General features: G+C 52.4%; 1 protein-coding gene across 3 annotated transcripts in view; it reads right to left on the reverse strand.

Moving 5' to 3' along the window:
- LOC145338984 (serine/threonine-protein kinase MARK2-like) overlaps nt 1-18,277 on the reverse strand; it is a 137,888-nt gene that overhangs the window by 56,382 nt on the left and 63,229 nt on the right. For all 3 annotated transcript variants that reach the window (XM_080183404.1, XM_080183405.1, XM_080183406.1), the window contains exons 2-3: nt 7,987-8,181; nt 2,727-2,780 (exon numbers count right to left, since the gene is read on the reverse strand). In XM_080183404.1, coding sequence (XP_080039530.1) covers nt 2,727-2,780; nt 7,987-8,181 — 249 coding nt within the window. The remainder of the gene's footprint in view (nt 1-2,726; nt 2,781-7,986; nt 8,182-18,277) is intronic.

The raw sequence follows: 18,277 nt of genomic DNA on the forward strand, positions 1-18,277 counted from the left end.
AGCTAGGTAGTCAACATCTTTTCCCAAAGATAGGGGAGTCTAAAACTAGAGGGCATAGGTTTAAGGTGAGAGGGGAGAAATACGAAAGGGTCCAGAGGGGCAATTTTTTCAGAGATTGGTGAGTGTCTCGAACAAGCTGCCAGAGGTAGTAGTCAAGGCGGATACAATTTTGTCTTTTAAACAGCACTTAGACAGTTACATGGGTACAATGAGTATAGAGGGATAGGGGCCAAATGTGGGCAATTGGGACTAGCTTAAGAGTTAAATGAAAAGAGCGGCATGGACAAGTTGGGCCGAAGGGCCTGTTTCCATGTTGTAAACCTCTATGACTCTATTTCCTTTGATGGTGCACCTGTGAATCAGCTTGGGGAATCCAGTCCACTGTAGGTTCTATACAATTGCAAGCTGTTGTTGACCCACACTTTCTAGTCCCTGCATTAGCTCCCAGTAGGGGAGTGTGTCAGCGGCTCTGAGAGTACAGGGTAGGGTTCGCAGTGTAGGACGGACATTCTCTCCACCCCGGGCACTGCTGAAGCTCCAGAGAAACAGTGATGGAGTCGGGGGAAGAGCGTGTTGTCCTGGTTAAGGGCTGCAGTTACAGCTGAGGGAATGTGGAGTATCCAGTCTGCTGTCTGCAGGCTGCTGCACAAGGCAAACATGACTGAGTGCAAAGTTCAGCGCCACTCCCTGCCTGGGACACTTATTAATACCTGACCAGATACACCTAGAAATCAAGACTCACCACCACAGGAATTACCAGCAAAGCACCTTTCAGCTAATGAAGCACTTTTGCAGCGTAGTCATGACTGTGACGTAGGAAATGCGGCAGCCAGATTGCGCACAGCAAGATCCCACACACAGCAAAGGGATAAACAGGCTGTTAATCAGTTTTCAGTGTTTGATGATGGGTGAATATTGACCCCAGGTGGGGTTAATGTGCGTGGGAGTCCCAGCACACACGGGCACCCAGGCGGGGTGGGGGGCCCTGGCGCGCGGGCACCCAGGCGGGGTGGGGGGTGGGAGCACGCACAGGCACGCAGGCGGAGGTGGGGGGGCTGGGCGCAAGCACCCAGGCTGGGTGGGGGAAGAACGCGCAGGCTCCCAGGCGGGGAAACTATAAGCTGGGAAATGTTTGCTTCAATGCACCAAAGCCCCTTCTTTCAGGTGCTCCAGGTACAGTGTCAGCTCTTGTACCTTACTTACAGACTGCACGCAAGGCTGCACTGAGGCAGGGCAGGAAGCGCAACATTAATCTCTGACCACACTCCCTCCAGCCTGAGACTCTGTACACAGAGCAGCAACCTCTACAACTCCACTCGCCTCTCAGGGCTGAGAATATTTGGTTAAGCAAAAACCTTGGGCCAAGTACGTATCTGTTCCCAAGGCAATGACAAGCTCATTTGCATCAGGTGCTGGAGCAATAAACCTGACAAGGCTCAGTTCAACAGTTCAGCTCCCATCGCCTGCATAGCAACCGGAATGAGCAGCTAATAGGGTGTGACCTGTGTTAGCAATCTCTACCCAGCCCAATACAGCACCACTGGCTTTACGTTTACCCACATAACCACAGGGGAAAAGACACTGAGTTTACGCTGGGATTACTGGTGGATTTTTAAGGGCTGTAATCTCCTGGGAGGTACAGAGAATGATGCACCCTCCTTGACTCTCTGGCAGGAATTGCTACCACATCACAGACAATGTCCATACCTTTACTTTGTTATATATGGGTTTTTTTTAAATTCATTTGCGGAACATGGACGTCAGTGGCCGGGCCAGTATGTATTGGCCATCCTTAGTTGTCCTTCGAGAGCAGCTGAGACTCAACCACATTGCTGTGGCTCTGGAGTCACATGTAAGCCAGACCGGGTAAGGACGGCAGATTGATGGCACTAGGTTGATTCCGGAGTTGAAAGGTTGACTTATGAGGAGAGACTAAGTGGACTGGGGCTATACTCATTGGAATTCAGGAGAATGAGGGGAGATCTTATAGAAACATACAAGATTATGAAGGCAATGGACAAGATAGAAGCAGGGAACTTGTTTCCACTGGCAGGTGAAACCAGAATTAGGGGGCATAGCCTCATAATAAGGGGAAGCAGATTTAGGGCTGAGTTGAGGAGGAACTTCTTCACACAAAGGGTTGTGAATCTGTGGAATTCCCTGCCCAGTGAAGCAGTTGAGGTTCCCTCATTGAATGTTTTTAAGGCAAGGATAGAGAGATTTTTGAACAGTAGAGGAATTAAGGGTTATGGTGAGCGGGCGGGTAAGTGGAGCTGAGTCCACAAAAAGATCAGCCATGATCTTACTGAATGGCGGGGCAGGCTCGAGGGGCCTGATGACCTACTCTTGCTCCAAGTTCTTATGTTCTTATTTTCTTCCCTAAAGGACATGAGTAATTCAGATGGGTTTTTCCGACAGTGGTTTCATGGTCATCAGTAGATTCATAATTCCAGTTTTGTTTTTACTGAATTCAATAAAGATTTGATTGAATTTTACTGAAAGTTGCACAATCAGGAGCAGCAACAGAGGGAAAGGATAAGGACAGCACTCACCATGACCTCCCGGAGCCCCCAGTTTAAATATACACAGGGCAACACCACCCTGAAGCCCCCTTCGCCATGGGCTGCAAACCCCTTCAAAGCAGGGGCTGCATTAAAATCCCACAGGTCAGAAACACCCCTCCCTCACATCTCCCCAGCTACAGAAACTGAAGCCAGGAAGCTTACCTTCTGAAGACTAGACGAGTTCAGCTGCGTTTTGTCAATTATCTTAACAGCAACCTGTAGTAAAGAAAAAAAACATTGTTAACAAGGATCGGGAACGCCCAAACTCTTCCCCTGTACTCCCATCCGTAACCCCCAAGCTCTCCCCCTGTACTCCCATCCGTAATCCCCAAACTCTCCCCCATACTCCAATCAGGAACCCCACTCTTTCTCCCCCTGTACTCCCATCTGTAACCCCACTCTCTCTCTCCCCTTGTACTCCGATCAGGAACCCCCAAACTCTCCCCCTGTACTCCGATCAGGAATGCTACTCTCTCCCTGTGCTCCGATCAGGAACCCACTCACACTCTCCCTGTATTCTGATCAGGAACTCCACTCTCTCTCTCCCCCTGTACTCCGATCAGGAATCCCACTCTTTCTCCACTGTACTCCGATCAGGAGCCTCACTCTCTCTCCCTCCCCTGTACTCCCATCAGAAACCCCACTCTCTCTCCCCTTGTACTCCGATCAGGAACCCCCAAACTCTCCCCCTGTACTCCGATCAGGAATCCCCAAACTCTTCCCCCTGTACTGACCAGAAATCCCACTCTCTCTCCCTGTACTCCGATCAGGAACCCACTCACACTCTCCCTGTATTCTGATCAGGAACCCCACTCTCTCTCTCTCTCTCCCCCCCCTGTACTCCGATCAGGAACCCCACTCTTTCTCCACTGTACTCAGATCAGGAACCCCACTCTCTCTCTCCCCCTGTACTCCGATCAGGAACCCCACTCTCTCTCTCCCCCTGTACTCCAATCAGGAACCCCACTCTCTCTCTCCCCCTGTACTCCAATCAGGAACCCCACTCTCTCTCTCCCCCTGTACTCCAATCAGGAACCCCACTCTCTCTCTCCCCCTGTACTCCAATCAGGAACCCCACTCTCTCTCTCCCTCTCCCCTGTACTCCAATCAGGAACCCCACACTCTCTCCCCACAAAGCTCTAATCCAGCCCGTGTAGAAAGTTAACTGCCATGGGTAGTTTTCCGCCAATACCCTCCAAGGTGGAAACCACAACCAATCCCTCAGCTTACTCAGTGATCTCAAACAGTACAAGGCGTTATCACGTCATACTCCACAGCAGAGGGTAAGGAGGAAAGCTAGAGGCTTTTAAAACATGTTTCTGCATGCTAACCTTGAATTGTCACAATACCAAGAATCTTGGGTTAGCTATAGAGAGGAAGAGCTTTAATAATAAATGTGGGGGAGGGGGGTTTACTATGTTAACCATGCCATTGGAAACTGGTTTGTGTACTGTATTTACAGCAATTCCTGGATGAGTTAGTACTCTATACCACTGATTACTTAAATCTACACAGAAGGCTGCGGTTTCAAACAGGTCTTCCCTATGTCACCTAGCATTTAAGTTTACATTAATATTACAACGAAGTTGCTGTGAAAATCCCCTAGTCGCCACACTCGAGCCTGTTTGGGTAACATTGAGGGAGAATTTAGCACGGTCAATACACCCTAACCAGCACGTCTTTCAAACTGCGGGAGGAAACCAGAGCACCCAAAGGAAACCCATGCAGACACGGGGAAGAATGTGCAGACTCCACACAGACAGTGACCCGAGCCGGGAAGCGAACCCAGGTCCCTGGCATTAAGAGGCAGCAGTGCTAACCACCGTGCTGCCCAACCACTCAGTCACGGGGTGTGGGTCCAATCAGAAACTAGTTGTAAAAGGGTATCTGTTTGGCTTGGATAGTCATCCAGCTGATTTTAAATCCTTCATGACGGGATATCACTGACTTTTATTTTGATTGGTGCTAGCTGATGGGGATGTAGAGAATCTCCCTACTCTCCTTACAAAACTCACCATGGAACCTCCCACTGCCATCCTAAACGCTCGGGAATCAAGGGCCCAGTGGGGAGGAGGAATGGAAGGAAATTAGTATTACTAATAAAAAAATTAGTGGAGAAACTAATGGGTCTGAAAGTTGATAAATCCCCAGGATGGATAATCAGAAGTTTCTCCCCCAGGGTGGAAGAGTCAATTACCAGGGGGTATAAGTTTAAGGTGCGAGGACCAAGGTTTAAAGGAGATATACAAGGCAAGTTTTTTTAAACAGAAGGTGGTGGGGGCTGGAACTCACTGCCAGGGGAGATAGAGGAAACAGACACCTTAGTCAGTTTTAAAGGGCGTCTTGACAAATACATGAATAGAATAGGAATAGAGGGATGTGGTCCCCGGAAGGGTTGAGGGCTTTAGTTCAGTTGGGCAGCATGGCTGGTGCAGACTTGGAGGGCTGAAGGGTCTGTTCCTGTGCTGTAATTTTCTTTGTTCTTTGACCTGATAATGTACACCCCAGGGTACTAAAGGAGGTGGCCAAGGACATAGGCAATGCACTGATTTCATCTACCAAAACTGTGTCGACGCTATGTCAGCAGACTGGAGGATGACAAATTTAACCACACTATCTAAAAAAGGAGGGAGAGAGAAAACAGGGAATTAGAGCGGTTAGTCTAGCATCAGGAGGAGGGAACATGCCAGAATGTTAGAAATGCTTTGGTAAAAGACGAGGTAATAGGACACTTAGAAAAGATCAAAGGGGATTAGACAAAGTCAACGTGGATTTATGAAAGGGAAGTCATGCTTGGCAATCCTACTGGAGCTTGAAGACTTAACTAGCAGAAGTCAAAGGGCCAAATGGCCTACTCCTGCTTCTAGTTTTTATGCTTCTAACACATAAGGGAGAACAGTGGATATGGATTTGTTGGATTTTCAGAGACTGGTATACCTGGGTCGCTGGCGCTGTGAGGCTTCAGTGCTCACCACAGTGCCACCTAAGTTCCACATAAAAAGCGAGCGTGTGAAGTTAAAGCACATGGGATGGGGGGCAATATACTGGCATGGATTGAGAATTGGTCAGCAGACAAAAACAGGGTCGGAAATAATGGCTTTTTCAGAGTAGCTGACAGTAACTAGAGGGGTCATAGAATCCCTATAACGTAGAAGAGGCTATTCAGCCCATCGAGACTGCACGATTCTCCGACAGAATATCTTACCCAGGCCCTAGCCTGGCCCTATCCCACATTTACCATGGCTAACCTAGACATTGTGGGACACGAAAGGGAAATTTACCATGGCTAATCTGCATATTTTTGGAGTGAGGGAGGAAACTGGAGCACCCGGAGGAAACCCACAGAGACACAGAGAGAAGGTGCAAACCCTAAACAGGCAGTCACCCAAGATTGAAAATGCACCCAGGTCCCTGGCATTGAGGCAGCAGTGCTAACCAGTGTCACCCATAGCCTTCCACAGGGATCAGTACTTGGGGCCCCAGCTATTTGCAATTTAAGAAATGAGAACAGGAGTAGGCCATCTGGTCCCTCGAGCTTACTCCGCCATTCAATAAGATCATGGCTGATGTCTTCGTAGACTCAGCTCTACTGACACCGCCCCCCCGCCCCCCGGCTCACCATAACCCTTAATTCCTTGACTGATCAAAAACTTATCCATCCTTGCCTTAAAAACATTCAATGAGGTAGTCTCAACTGCTTCACTGGGCAGGGAATTCCACAGATTCACAACACTTTGTGTGAAGAAGCTCCTTCTCAACTCAGTCCTAAATCTGCTCCCCCTTATTTTGAGGCTATGCCCCCTAATCCTAGTTTCACCCACCAGTGAATAAAAACCTCCCTGCTTCTATTTTATCTATTCCCTTCACAATCTTAGATGTTCCTATAAGATCTCCCCCTCTTTCTTCTGAATTCCAATGAGTATAGCCCCAGTCTACTCAGTCTCTCCTCATAAGCCAACCCTCTCAACTCCGGAATCAACCTAGTGGATCTCCTCTGCACCCTCTCCAGTGCCAGTATATCCTTTCTCAAGTAAGGAGACCAAAACTGTACACAGTACTCCAGGTGTGGCCTCACCAGCACTTTATACAGTTGCAACATAACCTCGCTGTTTTTAAACTCCATCCCTCTAGCAATGAGGGACAAAATTCCATTTACCTTCTTAATTACCTGCTGCACGTGCAAACCAATTCCTTGAGATTCCTGCACAAGGACACCCAGGACCCTCTGCACAGCAGCGTGCTGCAATTTTTAAATAACCGTCCATTTTGCTGTTATTCCTAACAAAATAGATGACCTCACATTTACCAACATTGTACTCCATCTGCCAGACCCTTACCCACTCACTTAGACTATATCCCTTTGCAGACTTTCAGCGTCCTCTGCACACTTTGCTCTGCCACTCATCTTAGTGTCATCTGCAAATTTTGACACACTACACTTGTTCCTCAACTCCAAATCATCTATGTAAATCGTAAACAATTGCGGTCCCATCCTGAGAACACCAAAAGTAATATTTCCGACTTTGCTGATGACACAAAACTTGACGGGAATGTGAGCTGTGAGGAGGATATTAAGAGGCATCAAAGTGATTTAGACAAATTGAACAAGTGGGCAAATACATGACAAATGCACTTTGTGGATAAATGTGAAGTTACCCTCTTCGGGTAGCAAGCAGAATGGCAGACTGCTATTTAAATGGTGACAGATTGGGAAATGTTGACAAAGGGACCTGGGTGTCCTAGTGATCCACTGAGGACACACGTACAGGTACAACAAGCAGTTAGGAAGACAAATGTTAGCATTCGTTGCAAGAGGACTTGAGTACAGGAGCACAGATGTCTCACTGCAGCTGTACAGGACATTGTTGAGAGTATTAAGTGCAATATTGATCCCCTTGTCCATATTTCCTATAGAGGGAGTGCAGCCTGATTCCTGAGATGGCAGGGCTGTCGTACGAGGAGAAAATGGGTCAACCAGGCCTGTATTCACTGGAATTGAGAACAATAAAAGGGATCTAACTAAAACAGCTAACACTCTGACAGACCGGATGCAGAGATGTTGTTTCCACTGGCTAGAGGGTCCAAAATGAGCGGGCTAGGCAGCCTTCACCCGCTCCTATTTTCTATATTTCCGTTTCTAGAAGGCAAAGAAAGACTGCAACACCAGTACAACATTCCCCAACACAGTTACACTGACACCGTGGCGATCACAGGGTACTGCTCCTCTGACAGTGCGGCACTCCCTCAGTACTGACCGGGGCTGGGAAGAGACAGAGAGAGAGAGAGAGAAGCAGGGGGAGGTAGGGGAGAGGGGATGAGGGGGAGGTGAGTGAGAGGGGGAAAGACAGAAGGAGAGAGATGCACAGGGGGACAGAGGTGGGTGAGAGGGCACAGTTTTCAGCAGCTGAGTTGCCAGCCTTACCTCCTTCCCTGTCAAAACATGCCGTGCCAGCTTGACCTTGGCGAAGTTTCCCTTGCCGATGGTTTTGAGGAGCCGGTAGTTGCCGATGTGAGGAGTGTCCTCGGCAGTAGTGGCAATGGAGTTGCGGCAGCGTGGCATGCTGGGCCTGCTGTTGGATTTAGATTGCCCCTGAGGGTCTGCGTGCCCCGCTGTGTGCTGTAAATAAACACAAGGCATTTAGCAGTGTGCAGCCGACAGGAATAGCATAATCAAGACAGGCCAAAGGGCTACACAAATAGGAAATCAGAGACATTTCAGCAGCTAACACAGAGGCAAAACACAGCAGCATAGAGCAGCACTCCAAAATAAACTCTGTCAGTGCGAGAACAAATTCATCCAAACTCAGCCTGAGTTGAGGCTGAGAGAGCAGTAAAATAACCAAGGCATTTCTAACCCTAAAACTCCCTCTCACAAGGTGCTGGGGCCCCGACTCGAACTGCCAATGTTCAGGTGGATAGATTAACTCTGGGCCCAGATGGGGTCCTACAGTGCAGCATAAGAACATAAGAAATAGGAGCAGGAGTAGGCCATCTAGCCCCTCGAGCCTGCCCCACCATTCAATTAGATCATGGCTGATCTGATAGTGGTTCAGTTCCACTTAACCGCCTGCTCCCCATAATCCTTAATTCCCTTATTGATCAGAAATCTATCTACCCGTGACTTAAACACATTTAACAAGGTAGCCTCCATTGCTTCAATGGGCAGAGAATTCCAAAGATTCACTACCCTCTGGGGATCACAGGGTACTGCTCCTCTGACAGTGCAGCGTGCCCTCAGCACTGACCCTCTGACAGTGCGGCACTCCCTCAGTACTGACCGGGGCTAGGGGCCGGGGTGGGGGTGGGTGAGTTGGAGAGAGAGAGGAGGGGGAAGCAGGGGACAGGGGATGAGGGGGAGGTAGGGGAGAGGCGACGAGGGGGAGGTGGGTGAGAGGGGGAAAGAGAGAAGGAGAGAGATGCACAGGGGGACAACAGAGGTGGGTGAGAGGGCACAGTTTTCAGCAGCTGAGTTGCCAGCCTTAGCTCCTTCCCTGTCAAAACATGCCGTGCCAGCTTGACCTTGGCGAAGTTTCCCTTGGGAGAAGGAGTTCCTCCTCAACTCTGTTCTAAATTGACTCCCCCTTATTTTGAGGTTGTGCCCTCTAATTCTTGTTTCCATTCTAAGTGGGAATAATCTCTCTGCCTCTACCCTGTCTAACCCCTTCATTATCTTATATGTCTCTATAAGACATCCCCGCAGCCTTCTAAACTCCAGTGAATACAGGCCCAGTCTACTCAATCTCTCCTCATAAGCTAACCCCCTCATCACTGGAATCAACCTGGTGAACCTTCTCTGCACTAGCAGGAGCAGAAGGAGGCCATTTGGTCCATCGAGTCTGCACCGACTACAATCCCACTTAGGCCCTATCCAGTCCCGAGACTAAGGGACAATTTAGCACAGCCAACTCACCTAACCAGCACATCTTTCGGAATGTGGGAGGAAACCTGAGCACCCACACAGACACAAGGAGAACATGCAAACTCCACACAGACAGCGACCCAAGCGGGAATCAAACCTGGGTTCCTGGCACTGTGAGGCAGCAGTGCTAACCACTGTGCCACATTGCTGCCCCAGGTCCCTGACGCTATGAGGCAGCAGTGCTAATCACTGTGCCACCGTGCTGTCCTGGGTCCCTGGCATTGTGAGGCAGCAGTGCTAATCACTGTGCCACCGTGCTGCCCCAGGTCCCTGACGCTGTGAGGCAGCAGTGCTAACCACTGTGCCACCATGCTGCCCCGGGTCCCTGGCACTGTGAGGCAGCAGTGCTAATCACTGTGCCACCGTGCTATGCCACACACGTTGAAAAGAATTCAAGGGCTGAATGGCCTCCTCCTTGAGTATATTGCACTGGAACAAAGGCACTGAATGGCCTCCTTCTGTTCCTGTGTAATAGACTCGAGAAGGGACTGAATGGCCTCCTGATGTTCTGCATAACTGGTCTGAGAAGGGGCTGAATGGCCTCCTCCTGTTCTTGTGTAACAGGCTGGAAGAGGGGCTGAATGATCTCCTCCTGTTCCTGTGTAACAGGTCGAGAGAGGGGCTGAATGACCTCCTCCTGTTCCTGCCTAACTGGTTTGAGACGGGGCAGAACGGCCTTGTCCTACGCAACAGGCTCGAGAGAGCGGCTGAATGGCCTTCTTCTGTTTCTGTGTAACAGGCTGGAGAAGGGGCTGAACGGCCTGTTCCTGTCCCCTGTGAAGTCTCAGGGTAATAGCATTGTGACATGTGCTCTGAAGAAGTGTCAGGCGGACTGAGGATTATTAACTCTGTTCCTTTCTCCACGGCCGTTACCAGAGATGCTACGTTTTCTGATTAGATTTCCAGACTCCATTCATCCTTTCACATTACGTTGCAGAGGTAGCAGGAGTGGGGAGGACAGAGAGGGAAGTCATCGCTCTCAGGCTAGCTGGCCTCATACTCAATGAAGGAGCTTCCAATACCCCTCAGCATTCCCCCTGGGGTACCGCCAGTGTGTAGCCAGGGAGTAGAAACTTTAACCAGTGGATCCCACCAGCCAGAGCATCTAGAGGGGCTGGAGCTCGCGGCTAAAGCAGACAGTGGCCGAGTCATTACTGTCCCATGACCCTCAGTGTCAGTGCTGACTGTTCCAGAGACAGGAGCAATAAGCTCCTGATTAATTAGAAACACAAGGACAAATCACACACACTCCCTTTATCAGCAAAATAACATTTACTGCCGTCACTTTAACTCATTCAAATCACGCACCTATTATTCTCCGAAGCTTCTGTCAATTGGGAAGTGGCAAATTGGACAATTCACACATCCATTTCCGTGTCACACTGACTAGAGACCACAACACGGACACCGGCACCCCCTACCCGAACATAGCACGGAGTCCCCCCCACCTCGCCCACGCAAAACACAACACGGACTCCCCCACCCACGCAAAACGCAACACGGACTTCCCCCCCCACCGCCCCCAAACCACCTGATCACAAAAAAGGACACCCCTCCCCCAACCACAACACAGGACACAGCCCCCCCAATCACCCGACCACAAAAAAGGACACAACGGGACACCACCCCTCCCCCCCCCCCACCCCATCTCCTGATCACAACACAGGACACCACCCCCATCACCCAACCACAATACAGAACACCTCCCCACCACCACTGTTCCCCCCTCCATCCGACCACAACACAGAACACCCACCCTTCCCAATCACAACGCAGGACACTTGCCCTCTACCCTGCTGTGCCATCCAATCCACGCCCGCGCTAAGCGTGCAGCAGCAAGCCGCGCACGCGCTAAGCACGCAGCAGCGTGCCGTACACTCTCTAACATACGATAGCAACTTGTACATCCGGCACTTAACTCCCCCCGCCCCTCACTGCTTGTACCCCAGTCACACAGCGCTCTCCCCTGCAGCCAGTCCCTCTGCACTCCCACCCCCGCACTCCCTCCTGAACCCACAAACGTTGGCACTCAAGCCCCCCTGCCCATCTCAACATTTCCCCACCCACCCCCACAACTCGCAGACTGCGATGCCACTTGTAGTCAAATAACCCGCCACCATTCAAGCGAACGTCTCTGAAGATGAAGGCAGGGCTTGGATCCAGCACCACCTGTGGGTCAGAGATTGAGAGGAGAGAGGGGGCTCTGATGAATCCCCTTACTCACAGTGCTTGTCTGATTGGAGGTAATCTCCCAAGGCAGGCGCTATCAGCAATTATTCCCATTTCTCATAGTCCACATAATGAGACTTTATCCCAAAACGAAAGACATAATAATAGGAGGATGATGGATGGGGGCCTTTCCGAGCAAGGTAGAATCTGTAGAGCCCGTGTGTACGAGGTACTGCATCTTCCTTCTTGCTCATTTAATACACATCACATCAACCCTCATCAAGTATCCTCCATATCATCAATTTGTGGATCTGGCCAGAGAGGAACGGAGGAGATACCTGCTCCCGAGGCTCCCAGACGTCAGCACAGAGGGAGCTTGCAGCTTGAGGGCAGGGAAATAAAAGCTGCTTCAGTCTCCGGGCTGCACGCCGTTAAAAACCCCATCAGCTGAACTGGTGAAACAGTGAGCGGTTGGGAATGCGGAGGCGCAGGCTCACAATGATGTTCATTAGTTACTGTTCATGTACGGAGACGAAGAGATATCAGCACTGGATCTCATTCCCACGTTCAAACCCAGCCATGGAAATGACAATTCCATACACCCACTCGCTACCCCCTCTCCCCTGTGGAAATTCCACACGGACACGCACAACTCCACAGACTCCCCCACCCGTCCCCCCTTGGAAATTTCACACATGACCCGCCCCCATGAAAATTCCAGAGACAGACAGGCACACAGAGAGAGAGAGAGAGAGAGAGACAGACAGGCACACAGAGAGAGAGAGAGAGAGAGACAGACAGGCACACAGAGAGAGAGAGAGACAGACAGACAGACAGGCACACAGAGAGAGAGAGAGAGAGAGAGAGAGAGAGAGACAGACAGGCACACAGAGAGAGAGAGAGAGAGAGAGAGACAGGCACACAGAGAGAGAGAGAGAGACAGGCACAGAGAGAGAGAGAGAGAGACAGGCACACAGAGAGAGAGAGAGACAGGCACACAGAGAGAGAGAGAGAGAGAGACAGGCACACAGAGAGAGAGAGAGAGAGAGACAGGCACACAGAGAGAGAGAGACAGACAGGCACAGAGAGAGAGAGAGAGAGAGAGAGAGAGAGAGACAGGCACACAGAGAGAGAGAGAGACAGGCACACAGAGAGAGAGAGGGAGACAGAGAGACAGGCACAGAGAGAGAGAGACAGAGAGACAGGCACAGAGAGAGAGAGACAGACAGGCACAGAGAGAGAGAGACAGACAGGCACAGAGAGAGAGAGACAGACAGGCACAGAGAGAGAGAGACAGACAGGCACAGAGAGAGAGAGAGACAGGCACAGAGAGAGAGAGAGACAGGCACAGAGAGAGAGAGAGAGAGAGAGAGAGAGAGACAGGCACACAGAGAGAGAGAGACAGACAGGCACAGAGAGAGAGAGAGACAGGCACAGAGAGGGGGAGAGAAAGAGAGAGAGAGAGACAGGCACAGAGAGAGAGAAAGAGAGAGAGAGACAGGCACACAGAGAGAGAGAGAGAGACAGGCACACAGAGAGAGAGAGAGAGACAGGCACACAGAGAGAGAGAGAGAGCGAGAGCGACAGGCACACAGAGAGAGCGAGCAAGAGCGACAGGCACACAGAGAGAGCGACAGGCACACAGAGAGAGCGAGCGAGAGCGACAGGCACACAGAGAGAGCGAGCGAGAGCGACAGGCACACAGAGAGAGCGAGCGAGAGCGACAGGCACACAGAGAGAGCGAGCGAGAGCGACAGGCACACAGAGAGAGCGAGCGAGAGCGACAGGCACACAGAGAGCGAGCGAGAGCGACAGGCACACAGAGAGCGAGCGAGAGCGACAGGCACACAAAGAGAGCGAGCGAGAGCGACAGGCACACACAGATAGCGAGCGAGAGACAGGCACACACAGAGAGCGAGCGAGAGACAGGCACACACAGAGAGAGAGCGAGAGACAGGCACACACAGAGAGAGAGCGAGAGACAGGCACACACAGAGAGAGAGCGAGAGACAGGCACACACAGAGAGAGAGCGAGAGACAGGCACACACAGAGAGAGAGCGAGAGACAGGCACACAGAGAGAGAGAGCGAGAGACAGGCACACAGAGAGAGAGAGCGAGAGACAGGCACACACAGAGAGCGAGAGACAGGCACACACAGAGAGCGAGAGACAGGCACACACAGAGAGCGAGAGACAGGCACACACAGAGAGCGAGAGACAGGCACACACAGAGAGCGAGAGACAGGCACACACAGAGAGCGAGAGACAGGCACACACAGAGAGCGAGAGACAGGCACACACAGAGAGCGAGAGACAGGCACACACAGAGAGCGAGAGACAGGCACACACAGAGAGCGAGAGACAGGCACACACAGAGAGCGAGAGACAGGCACACACAGAGAGCGAGAGACAGGCACACACAGAGAGCGAGAGACAGGCACACACAGAGAGCGAGAGACAGGCACACACAGAGAGCGAGAGACAGGCACACACAGAGAGCGAGAGACAGGCACACACAGAGAGCGAGAGACAGGCACACACAGAGAGCGAGAGACAGGCACACACAGAGAGCGAGAGACAGGCACACACAGAGAGCGAGAGACAGGCACACACAGAGAGCGAGAGACAGGCACACACAGAGAGCGAGAGACAGGCACACACAGAGAGCGAGAGACAGGCACACACAGAGAGCGAGAGACAGGCACACACAGAGAGCGAGAGACAGGCACACACAGAGAGCGAGAGACAGGCACACACAGAGAGCGAGAGACAGGCACACACAGAGAGCGAGAGACAGGCACACACAGAGAGCGAGAGACAGGCACACACAGAGAGCGAGAGACAGGCACACACAGAGAGCGAGAGACAGGCACACACAGAGAGAGCGAGCGAGAGCGACAGGTACACACAGAGAGCGAGAGACAGAGAGAGAGACACACACACAGAGACAGAGAGAGAGAGAGAGAGAGAGAGAGACAGACAGACAGACTACCCCCAAAACCCATCGGAAATGTGTGAAACTCCGCCCCCCTCTTCCCACCTCCCCACGCCATCCCCAAACCAGTAGCAGCCAGGACCCCCAGTGCAGGCAAACTCTCCTGGCCTCCTCCTCCTCCCCTCACCCCCCACCTGAGAGCATTTGATGGAGTGGCTCATGTAGAGTGTGCTCCAGCAGAGAGAGAGTGAGTGTCCACTCATTACTGGGAGGGGAGGGAAGTCCGAGGTTCAGTCATTTGCACCCGCACCCTGGCCTGGCCCGCACTGTGCCCCGTCCCGCACCCTGGCCTGGCCCGCACTGTGCCCCGTCCCGCACCCTGGCCTGGCCCGCACTGTGCCCCGTCCCGCACCCTGGCCTGGCCCGCACTGTGCCCCGTCCCGCACCCTGGCCTGGCCCGCACTGTGCCCCGTCCCGCACCCTGGCCTGGCCCGCACTGTGCCCCGTCCCGCACCCTGGCCTGGCCCGCACTGTGACCCGTCCCACACCCTGGCCTGGCCCGCACTGTGCCCCGTCCCGCACCCTGGCCTGGCCCGCACTGTGCCCCGTCCCGCACCCTGGCCCGCACTTGCCAGTGCACAATGTATTACAGCAGGAGCAGAACCAGTGCCTGAAGTGTGGAACTGCATGGAAACAGTGACTGACTGACAGCTGCTTACCTTAACCGCTGAAAGACTCGGGCAATTCACCAGCCAAGTCCTGCTTGGCAATCCCTGGGGCAGATCCCAGCACAAGCCTGCTTCAAATCCATACACACACTGGAATTTCCACAGCCCCACAACACAGAATGCAGCCCCTCCAGCCCGCTACCAGCTCATACCTCTGAATAACTATCCTCTCTCCGCCCTCACACGCAATTCATGGGGCCTTAATATTTGGCTAGTGGAACTCAGAGCTGATACATTAGGCAGATCTTTCATAGTAAGGGAACGGGGGCCCGCAGGGCACGAGGTGAGAAAGAGGAGTTGAAGATTATCGTTTGATAGTCATGGTCTTATTGAATGGCATGGCAGATTTGATGGGCTGAATGGCCTTCCTTGCTCCTATATCTTCATGATCCAATCGGTACCGGGCCTGGCTATCTTCACCAGGGGGTGGGGGGGGGGGCCCCTTCAGGACCTCTCCCAGGTCACACAGACAACCGACCAGACCTGCAGCGATCAGCAGCAATTGCCCCATTCAGCCAGTGTCCAAGAAACCTCACCCAATTCAGTAACAGCACTGAGAAGTGGCCCCTCCCATCGGGTGGGGGGATGAGGACGAGGAGAGACTGAGAGCCAGCCTCTCCCGAACTCACATTCTATCCTAAAGCTCCTAGTGCGATCTTGAGGGGGCGCCACCCTGTCAGGGGGTCAGCGCTGAGGGGACGCCGCCCTGTCAGTGCTGAGCAAGGTGGGTGGGGTTGAGAGGGGCAGTGTGGAAGACTAAGGTAAAAGAGAAAAGGTACAATTTGGCTACAGCAGTTTTTTAAAGTCTGTTCATCTGTCAACATTTTTGCGACAGATGGACAGATTGCGATGATTGCAAATTATATTTTACTGCCTGAGAATGAGGTGTGAGGTTTAAAATAAATTATTTCTTCACATGGGTTGCGGTTCAGACAGATTAATCCCCCTCCCACACAGACGCAATTGAAGCATCTTCTATAATCCACAATGCTCTGCCCCTCTTCGAGATCAGTCCGTGGAGAGTGGGAGGGTGTACTCAGGGGAAGAGGGACTCAGAAGGGAGAATGGACTCGGGGAGGGGAGGGTAAGAGAGAGACTCGGGGAGGGGAGGGTAAGAGAGAGACTCGGGGAGGGGAGGGTAAGAGAGAGACTCGGGGAGGGGAGGGTAAGAGAGAGACTCGGGGAGGGGAGGGTAAGAGAGAGACTCGGGGAGGGGAGGGTAAGAGAGAGACTCGGGGAGGGGAGGGTAAGAGAGAGACTCGGGGAGGGGAGGGTAAGAGAGAGACTCGGGGAGGGGAGGGTAAGAGAGAGACTCGGGGAGGGGAGGGTAAGAGAGAGACGGGGGGGGTAAGAGAGAGACGGGGGGGGGTAAGAGAGAGACGGGGGGGGGTAAGAGAGAGACGGGGGGGGGTAAGAGAGAGACGGGGGGGGGTAAGAGAGAGACGGGGGGGGGTAAGAGAGAGACGGGGGGGGGGTAAGAGAGAGACGGGGGGGGGTAAGAGAGAGACGGGGGGGGGGTAAGAGAGAGACGGGGGGGGGGTAAGAGAGAGACGGGGGGGGGTAAGAGAGAGACGGGGGGGGTAAGAGAGAGACGGGGGGGGGTAAGAGAGAGACGGGGGGGGTAAGAGAGAGACGGGGGGGTAAGAGAGAGACGGGGGGGGTAAGAGAGAGACGGGGGGGGTAAGAGAGAGACGGGGGGGGTAAGAGAGAGACGGGGGGGTAAGAGAGAGACGGGGGGGTAAGAGAGAGACGGGGGGGTAAGAGAGAGACGGGGGGGTAAGAGAGAGACGGGGGGGTAAGAGAGAGACGGGGGGGTAAGAGAGAGACGGGGGGGGTAAGAGAGAGACGGGGGGGGGTAAGAGAGAGACGGGGGGGTAAGAGAGAGACGGGGGGGGTAAGAGAGAGACGGGGGGGTAAGAGAGAGACGGGGGGGTAAGAGAGAGACGGGGGGGGAGGGGATGGACGCAGCGGGGAAGAGGGAAGAACGTGGGGGAGGGGGGCAGGGACTCAGAGGAGGGAGTTGGATTCAGGGGAGGGAGGGGGCAGACGGGGCATAGGATATGGGGGAGCGGGAGAGGGGTGAGGTGGGAGACAGACTTGGGGAAAGGAAGAGGGATTCGAGACACACACACACACACACACACACACACACACACACACACACAAACCCCAATTCAGTAAACAATTTGTATCTGCCACACTTCCTGTTTATTGAACCTTCCTTCCAGTTTCTTTTCAGTATTTTTCTCTAGAGTTTGTGTTGTCTGAGTTTATCACAGTTTTATAGCTGGCCAATGCAGTCTCTCTCTCTCTCAAAGTTACACCGCTGAGATCCTCATCACCGGATGCAGGAATCTGATGTCGGAATCAGAGAAGAATGCACCGTGTAATGAGGTTACCGCTCAGCCAGGTCCTCTATTAATACGATTCCTCACTCCCTAACTGCACACTTGCTCTGACCCTCTTGGGACTGGAGCACACAAACACTTCCATTACTTCAACAAGAGGCTTTTTAAATTATATGAACATCTCAGTGCTGCCTCAAAGCTGACGAGCAAGTTGGAACACACGGGACAGAAGGGACGGGGGCAGTCTGTGAAAGCAGAGGAAGCTAGCACGAGCCAGATCATGATTTGGGAACAGGAACAGGTCCACTCTGGGGTTAAGTGGCTCCTGGATCTCCACATTTAAGGAAGGGCTTATTTGCCCTGTAGGTGGTTCCTGGATAAGAGGGTAGTCTTCCTATGAAATGTTTTCCCTATCCTTTCATGGGGTGCAGGTATCATTGTGAAGGCCAGAATTTATTGCCCATCCTTAAGCACACTTATAGTGAGTGGTTTGTGCCATTTCAGAGGGGCAGTCAGCCATGCTGCTGTAGCTCTAGAGTTACATTTGGCCAGGCCAGATAAGGACAGCAGATTTCCCTTCCTAAAGGACATTAGTAAACTGGATATTCCAGACT

This window comes from Carcharhinus amblyrhynchos, unplaced genomic scaffold, assembly GCF_965287045.1.
Source record: "Carcharhinus amblyrhynchos unplaced genomic scaffold, sCarAmb.v2.hapA chromosome_278, whole genome shotgun sequence".
Taxonomy (NCBI): Eukaryota; Metazoa; Chordata; class Chondrichthyes; order Carcharhiniformes; family Carcharhinidae; genus Carcharhinus; species Carcharhinus amblyrhynchos.